Below are 8840 nucleotides of genomic sequence, written 5' to 3'. Positions count from 1 at the left end.
GCACTTTCCTTACCTTGCATGCTTTTACTGGTGGCTTTTGTAAGAATGAGAACAGCCAGGCATGGCACTGAATTGAGAGTTGAAATCAAATGTATTCGTTTGACGCCCACTGTTAAAAATACAGAGTTTATTATAGAGTTTACCAAAAATAAAACCTGGACCAAAGCGTACGCAATTCAGAGCCATCAAAGAGCCGTTCTCTGCTGTGGCTGTGGTCTCTCCCCACGAAGCAGGAGCAGAAGCAGCGCTGCGTGGCAGGAGGGTGGCAGGAAGCCGCTGGCCCCGATGCGAATGGCGAAGGTTGCCGAGGGCCCAGAGGAGGTCAGTGAGGTGAGTGCCGCACTGACTGTCGGCAGAGGAGCAAGAACGAAATGGTGAGGCTTCTCCCCCGTCCTCCCTAGCCGAAGGCAGCCGTGCTGCAAGGGGCAGCAGGGTAGTCCCATAGCCTCTGCCGGCCCCCCGGTAAAGGATTCTGGAGCAGTCAGAAGCACGTGAAAAGGGGGGTTTGCAAAGGAGAGCTCTTTGCTCTGGCATGAAGGGGGTGGGGGCAGGAGCTGAGCTGGAAGATGCTCCGATTCCCGCGCACGATCCGCTGCCACCCGGGCGTGTTCCGAGCTGGCCGCCGAGCAGGAGTTTGCTCTGGTTGTTCTCCTGAGTCCTGGTCTGTGAAATGGTTTCTCCAGTTTCATTCGGGGGTCCCTGTAATGCAGTGAGAATTCATGCTCGATAGCATGCCCCAGGCCACTCTGCTGACCTATCACCTGCCGGAGGTGTGACTGGATGGGAAGCGCAGGGAGATGCCCTGACCTGGAACACCTCGGGTGGCCGCTTCACAACGGTAGCTGCAGGAGGGGTTTTGTTCCTGCCTCTCACCTCCCCTCCTCCTGGGCAGGCAAAGCACAACGGCAGCCGTGAGAACGATTCCCGCTCCCAGCGCCAGCAGCCGGATGGTCCAGTGATGCTCAGGCAGCTCCCTGTGCGCTGATCTGATCTGGGTCCTGTTCCCCTGAGCAGAGAAACCTACAGGAGGAAAGGGGAAACCGAGGCTCAGCATTTGGTGGTGTTTCCGCATTTGGGGGGCAGAGCAGCTGACTGCCAGACATCACTCCCGTGACCCTGCTTTCTCTGTGGCACGAGCTATAGATGGCGGTTTTACAGACAGCTCAGACTCGGAGACTTCCCCGATGGACATATAACACCCAACGCTTCCCGACACGCAGCGTTCTCCACCTCCAAGAGCTACTCCACTAACTACGCTCGGTCTGGGCCAAGGGACCTTCAAATCGCAGCTAGGGCTCCTGCGACCCCCTCACGGCCCTTCTCGCTAAAGGCTTCAAACCAGAGCTAGTCGGCAAATGGGGGTGCTGCTTTCCGCAGAAGATTTCCGTGAGAAGAGAAAATATTTCAACTCTGCATTGAAAACCCTGCTTTGGTCCAGAAATCCAACGTTTTGGACATTATTTGGATATTTTCTGTGGAAAATGCTTTTTAAAAGATTTCATTTAGTTGAGAACTGAATTTTCCCTCATACCACAGCTTTGCCAGGTTTTGCCGACCAACCCTCGTTTAAAGCATTCCCCCTTCCCTTGTGTTTCTGGCTTCTTTGCTGTGTGATGCTCTGCATGTTTGACCTGGGCTTTCGGTCCCTCCCGTCTCTGAGCGCGTCTTGTGACATCAGACATGTCTGTGCCAACAGGATAGACTGTCACACGCACAGGACAACAGCCTCCTAGCGCCAGGAGGGACCATCCCACCGAGCCGTCGCTGCTTCTTGCTCTCGGCTGCCTCCTCACTCCACGGAGCCTGCTCCTCCCCGGTACATCTGAGCACCCCACAACTTTCCTGTGTTTATCCGCAGGGCCCCCAGCAAAGCAGGGCGGTGCTAGTACCCCCTTGGGCAGCTGGAGACCTCAGGCCTGGGGAGGTGAAGTGACTTGACCCCAGTCACACAGGCAGTCTGTGGCAGAGCTGGGGACTGAATTGGGGTCTCCAGTGTGCTTGGTTAGCGCCCTACCCACTTCCTCTCCAGTGGGGCCACAGGAGCGGGTGAGGTCACCAGAGAATGGCTGTCAGCCAAGGCCAGACACTGAAATGGCCTGATGTGCACTAGGAACACAGGCTCGGAAAAGGCAGCCGGGGTTTGAAAACCTGCCCCGTCAGTAAGGCGCCGATTCAGCAAAGCACTTAGACGTGCTTAATTTTCATACCTGCTTTGACCTGAGTGGGACGTAAGCACGGGCCTGGGGGCCAGCCTGGGATTAAACGTGTTACTGACGAGGCCCCTGTGCACAATCGATTTAGCCAATTAACTTCCTTACAAGGTGTGACGTTATCGACATAAGCTGGGACCGTATAGATCATTGTTGCAACCAAGGTCCTGTATTAGCACCAAATCTTGTATAAAGGGGGTCAAATAAGGTGTCTAAGACAAGGTTACGGTTGGCTGGTTAGGATTATGCGATCTGTTTGCATGTATCATTTTTGTATTTAAAGTTATAAGTATTGGCTCTATACTGTCTGTATTCCAAACTTATGCTATGCTTCCGGGGGACACCCCAGGCAAGTTGGGGTCAGCTCTGCCTAGCCTGCTGGGTGGCCCATTAAGGACCCTCAGCGACACAACTGACCCACTGAGAGAAGGCAGACACACCTGGGGACTCGGCCAGGTGCGCAGGGCCCTGCCTAGGGACAGAGCTCTGAGGTGTTCCCAGGCCACGGGATGGGCAGCTTGTCCTTGGGACAAAGAAAGCAGAGACCACATGGCAAGAGACTATAAAAGGCAGCTGCCGCTCCTCCATCTTGTCTTCAATCCTGCGTCTGGCCTCTGGAGGGACTTTGCTACCCTGAAGCTTTGAACCAAGGACTGAAGGACCCATCCCAGCTGGGGATGTTCTCCAGAGACGGGATTTGAACCTGCTGTTATTCCATCCCTGCTGCAAGCCTGAGCCGAGAACTTGGCCATGACTGGATGGAATTGATTCCATTGAACCCGTTCTAGCTCTCGTCTCTATCTTTTTCCTTTTATGAATAAACCTTTAGATTTTAGATTCGAAGGGATTGGCAACAGCGTGATTGGTGGGTAAGATCTGATTTGTACATTGACCTGGGTCTGGGGCTTGGTCCTTTGGGATCGAGGGAACCTTTTTTCTTTTACTGGGGCATTAGTTTTCATAACCATTCGTCCCCATAACGAGGGGCACTGGTGGGGATACTGGGAAACTGGGGTGTCTGAGGGAATTGCTTGTGTGACTTGTGGTTAGCCAGTGGGGTGAGACCGAAGTCCTCTCTGTCTGGCTGGTTGGGTTTGCCTTGGTGGGCACAGAAACCCCAGCCTTGGGCGGTGACTGCCCTGCTTTAAGCAGTTTGTCCTAAATTGGCCCCTCTCCACTGGATCCCACCAGAACCTGCCTCATTACACATGGATGCGACCCTTTGGTGCGATGCCCTTAACCCCGTCTGAGAGCACCTGAGATGGGTTTGGCTTAAGTTCATTCTTTCCTGACGTACGCTACCCCGATTTCTGAGTGCCCACGAGGGGGCTCCCCGACTTACCTACATTTCAATAATAATGGAGAGTTTGATCGGAAAGAGCAGTTCCTAGTGTACCCAGCTCCTCCGGGCCCCGCCGATGGCTGCTTAAACCCCTTGCAGTATCAGGCCACCAGCTGGCTGCATTAGCTCCTTAATCCCATGCGCTAATTCCCCTCTTCCCGGCGGATCCCGCTGTGCGGTGTGCCCAGGGGTGCTGACCCCCCCCGTACCTGTCACCGTCAGGCGGGTCCCGGTCCCCTCCAGGGCGCAGGGCTGGGCCGAGGGGAAGACGAGGAGGAGGCACAGGTAGACGGCCGAGTCGTTGGGCTGCAGGGAGTGGATGTGCAGGGTGCTGGCAGAGACGCTCTGCAGCCACGCCGTCTCCACCCGCCCTCGCAGCTCCTCCACCTCGGAGAGCTTCCCCGTGCCCCTCAGGCCGTCCCCTCTCTGCCCCCTGTGCCAGGTGACGAGGACGCTGCTGGGTCTGGGGTGTCCCGGGGGCAGTGCCAGGGTGCAGTTCATCTCTACAGAGGCTCCGGCTTCCTTCACCGCCCGCGGGGGCTGCTGCAGCACGGAGAACTCGCCGACCCGCTTCAGACACCGGCCTGTAGGGAGGAGAGAAAGAGAGAATACACATCTCTGAACAGATCCATTGAGAAGCAGCAGTTCAGGCCGGAAGTCACTGGATGGTCTAATGGGACACGCTCCCTCCCATCCGAAAATCCTGTATTTCTCACCACTGCGGCAGCTTCCAGATGGGAAAGGGAATTTCCCAGGAGGATGTCAGCTCTCTTCTCTGCATGTCTGACCCCAAGATCTCAGGCCCCAGGGTTCTGAGAGGCCTGACAGCCATGATGTCCCTTGGGTTGCATTTCATCAGCCCAGTATGTAGCTGAAGAATAGAGCCTGTCTTGTGGGATAATCTTGCCTGTCATTTATTAGCAATCATCGTATCAGGACAGTTCTTGGCCCCTGCGATGCCCTCTCTCTGCTGGAGAAGTGTGTGACACTACACCCCTATTCCTCTTGGCGGTATCATTAGGATATGGTTCTAAAACAATTATGATGCAGCTTGTACAAAATATGCCATGTGAGGTGTGAGTGGGAAAGTTAGGGTTTGCTGACTATGATTATCCTATTTGTGTGTGTGTTTATCATTTTTGAATCTGGAGATATGAATATTGACTATGGATCTGAACTTCGAATGTGTTTGCTCCTGGGTAGCACCCACAGGGTAGTTTCCATCCCGTCTAGCCAGCACATTGTGGAGGGGCAGAATGGCCCAGCAGCAAAGACAACGGGCCCTGGGAAAAGCTTATCCTCACCTGCTAAGCTTTCCTGTGGACACTTCAGCCCAACTACGGGTAATGGCTGCCATGACTCATCGAAGCGGGCAAGGACACGTGACTAGATCATGTGATGCTGGACTCCACTTTGGTGCTTGTATTTTTCCCACAAACTGTGCTGGGGACTTTGTTTGGGACAATGAGTTTCTTTCCCGCCCCATGGAAGAAGCTATAAAAGGGGGAAGTGACATCACCACTGGGCCTCACTCTCCCTACAACACAACACCTGAGAACACCTGAAGAGGAAAGACTGAACTGGGGAAGGGGGGCCCAGGCGGGCCAGATGAATTCCCGCCTGTGTACGCAAAAGCTGTAGCCTGCTTGTGCTAGCTAACCGGCTGAGACACCGCTTGATTCAAATCCTCTCTCGTTTATGGGGCTTAGATTGCGTTTTGTTTTATTTCTTATGGTAATCTGCTTTGATCTGTACGCTCACTACTTATACTCACTTAAAATCTCTCTGTCTGTAGTTAATAAATCTGTTTGGTATTTTTTACCTAAAACAGTGTGTTTTGCTAGAAGTGGAATGGGGGAATCTGGGGGGGGGAATGGGGGAATCGGGGGAGAATGGGGGAATCTGCTCAGGAACAAAAACGGGTGCATGGTCCTCTCCACTTGGAGCGCGGACGGACGGAGTAACAGACTAGGCTGGCCAGGCTTTTGACCAGGGCAAGACAGGACAGCTCTGGGGTCCTAGGCTGTGGAGCTGGGGGAGAGCTGGCTGGAATCTCTCTGTTAGCTCATGAGCGGCTGAGGAGAAGCCTTCATGGAACTGCAGCTGGGTGTGTCCCTGCCTGTGTGAAGGTTTGTGTGAGTGCAGGACCGGGGCCGGCTGCCGTTTGTCACAACCGTGCAGTGTGAGAGGGGGCCCAGACTGGTATGCCAGAGGTACCCCAGTTCCAGGTGGCACCGCAGGGAAGTCCATCACATAGTGCACTTTAAGAAGTATCTACATTGCAGTAAAGGGCAGAATAATGAGAAATACAAACTAAGCAATGGAATACTCTCAAACGTTTGGAGCCCGTGCCATGGCCAGTCTCACAGTGGTGAAATAAACAGAGTCTGCACTGGCTGGATCAGAGGTACTAGGAACTTCCAGTGTACAGAACATACATGCATATAGCACGAAGACCCAGCTCCCCCCTTCTTCCCCCACCCCGAAAGTCCAATCCAAGATCCAATGGCTAGAAGACGAGATGCAATGACTGGAAGTTGACACTAGGCAAACTCAGACCGGAAATAAGACGTGTGATGGGCATTAACCACTGGAGCTACTTCCCACAGTTCGTGCTGCATTCTCCAGCACTGATTGGACGTCTCCCTAAGAGATCTGCGCTAGGGGTGACTCTGGGCAGGTCTTTGGCCTGTGTTATGCTGGGGGGTCAGCCAAGATGATCACACTGTTCCCGTCTGGCCGTGGAGTCTATGAATTACCCATAGCAAAGTAAGGGCAACATTTAAGAAGAGATGGTGGAACAGTCTGCACGCTGTGCCCTGGTCTGCAAGAAGGCTTTTCCCAAAAGTCACCCGCTGTCACTCCAGCACTGCCACAATCGAACGCCTCCGTCAGGGGCCGTCTTTTTGTGCTGGGCTTGTGCAGCGCCTGGCACTGCGGGGTCTTCCCCCAGGACTGCTAGGCACTGCGGCAATGCAGGTAATGTGTAATAATAGCATAGACTGGCTCTCGGCGCTTTTACCAGCCTGTTGGCTAGACCCTCGTGGTAGGTTTCCTAAAAATGGCCAGCGTAGACGTGGTCCCAAGGCATTGCTTAGCACAGCTGTCGATGCCAGCAGGGCCCCTGGTGCCCGTCCTGCCCCAGGGACTCTCACCCAACAATTCCTGCATCCGGAACAGAGCGACCAGGTGAGCCAGAGTGGAGCTTTCGGAGCAAGACGCCTCATTGCGATTTACAGCCTCCAAGGGATGGAGAATCAGGGGCACGCCACTTGCCTTCGCATGCCAGCGATTCTGGGATCGTGGCGATTTAACACCAAAGAGCCTTTTTCAAAAGTTTCTTTTCCTAGTTCTAGTGCTGGGGGAGACTTTCCAAAGACCGCAGTGCATTCAGGCGTGCGAGTCCCACTGAAAGCATCCGTGTTACAAAGAGTGGGCGTATCAACAGCTCAGGGGCAGGAAGGCAACCCTCACTTAATGCTGAGCTGGAAACTCTTGCTAGGGCAAGAGAGACCTACTGAAACCTGCCTTTTTATTCACAAGAATCTGAACAAAGAGCCAGAAGAATGCCGTGAAGAAATAAACGTGACAATAGGAAGCTGTTCAGGAAATGTAAGACCTGCTCAAAGGGGCTGATACGTCTATGCTACCCACTCTCCATTTGTCCACTGGGCCAGAATGAGTTCCGAGGTCAGTACCGTTTACCACCACACTATAAATGCTCAGACACAGAGAATAGTGAGTGGTCGAGCTGATCTCTAAGCATTGTGGCAGGACTGATTTCAGCCATGGCTTATCGACCGTCTTCAGTCTCTTTACAGGTGAGACTTTACAGTCTTCCCCAATTGCTGCTCCTGTCACTCAAAACTCTTCTCACACAAAGTTTCTCTTCAGATTTTAGAGGAGGTTTCCCAGCTGTTGCTGCTTGGTCTGTCCTTACCGACCAAGGAGAGTGGTTGGTCCCTGAGTCCTCCTTGTAACACACCAAACCCCAATGGAAACTCCTGTCTCCATCTTTTCAGCAGGGGGAAAGACGAACTGAGTGCGGCTCACAACCTGACGGACAGAAGAAACCTCTAAGGAGTGCGAGTTTGGAGTGGGTGGGAGACGAGAAATCAGCAGCTTCTTCCAAGGAAACACAGACTGTGGCGCTGTCATTCTCTAGTCCATTCTCAGATCTCTTTATTGGCTACATCAACGGAGAGAGAGTAAAACACGCACAAGCCCTTTACGCTGTCACCCATAGGTAAGGAAAGGCTCATCGGGGAGCAATCTGTGTGCGCAAAGAGATGGGTGGGTAGTCTGAGCTTTTTTATAGTTAACTTATAAACTTTAAATTAATCTTTCTTGTTCAATGATTAAATACTTTGCATCTTTTCATGTCTGTGTGTGAAAGAAATGATCCGTTTATATGGTTCTTTTCACAGCAGCGAACAAGTCCTGTGTCTTGTACTGGCACCCTTACTGCAGTGCCTGGCACAAATATACATATTAGGCATAACAATGCTGACCAAGTCCTGGCGTACCAATAAACGTCTCTTACTTACCGCTCTCCAGGGAGCTGACTGAGACTGCGAGCAGGAGGATGGAGAAACACCGGAGGGGTTGCATCTCAGCGAGCCTGGCTGCGGGAGTGTGCTGGGAGATCTCGGTCAGGGCGTGCTGGTTGTAGGAGAATGGGGCTGTCTGTTTTGATCTAAGGGAGGAGCCATAGAAACCAGCCCAGCACGCAAAGCGTGCTCTGGGCTTGGGTCCGTCTAACACCTCCTGTCTATTTCTAACCTGCAGCTTCACCATGGTGAGACCGATGCTGGCATGCTGCGTCCAGTTCGGGGGTCCTGCTGAACCACTGGAGACGGTGCAGAGAAGAGCCACAAACGTTACTTGAGGGTGGAGGAAACGCCTGCCAGCGAGAGACTGAAAGAGCTCCACCTGTTTACTTTACCAGAAAGATTAGGAGGGGACTTGACTGCAGTGTGGAAGCACTTCCAAGGGGAGAAAATACCCGGTACTAAAGGGCTCTTCGCTCTCGCAGAAAGAGGCAGAACAAAAAGAAAAGGAGGACTTGTGGCACCTTAGAGACTAACCAATTTATCTGAGCATAAGCTTGCGTGAGCTACAGCTCACTTCATCGGATGCATACTGTGGAAAGTGTAGAAGATCTTTTTATACACACAAAGCATGAAAAAATACCTCCCCCCACCCCACTCTCCTGCTGGTAATAGCTTATCTAAAGTGATCACTCTTCTTACAATGTGTATGATAATCAAGTTGGGCCATTTCCAGCA

The 8840-nt window shown here is 52.9% G+C and overlaps 1 protein-coding gene across 1 annotated transcript; it reads right to left on the bottom strand.

The window, feature by feature from the left end:
• Window positions 1-528: 528 nt before the first annotated feature.
• Window positions 529-8545, bottom strand: LOC141989796 (uncharacterized). The gene is made up of 3 exons (XM_074956712.1): window positions 8100-8545; window positions 3762-4136; window positions 529-1020 (listed from the first exon to the last, which is right to left on the bottom strand). The coding sequence occupies exons 1-3, from the start codon at window positions 8347-8349 to the stop codon at window positions 758-760; spliced, it is 888 nt and encodes a 295-aa protein (XP_074812813.1). The 5' UTR covers window positions 8350-8545; the 3' UTR covers window positions 529-757.
• Between the last annotated feature and the right edge of the window lie 295 nt (window positions 8546-8840).

This window comes from Natator depressus, chromosome 6 (assembly GCF_965152275.1).
Source record: "Natator depressus isolate rNatDep1 chromosome 6, rNatDep2.hap1, whole genome shotgun sequence".
Taxonomy (NCBI): Eukaryota; Metazoa; Chordata; order Testudines; family Cheloniidae; genus Natator; species Natator depressus.
The sequence above is the reverse complement of the archived record's forward strand: the minus strand, read 5'-3'. Positions and strand labels throughout refer to the sequence as shown.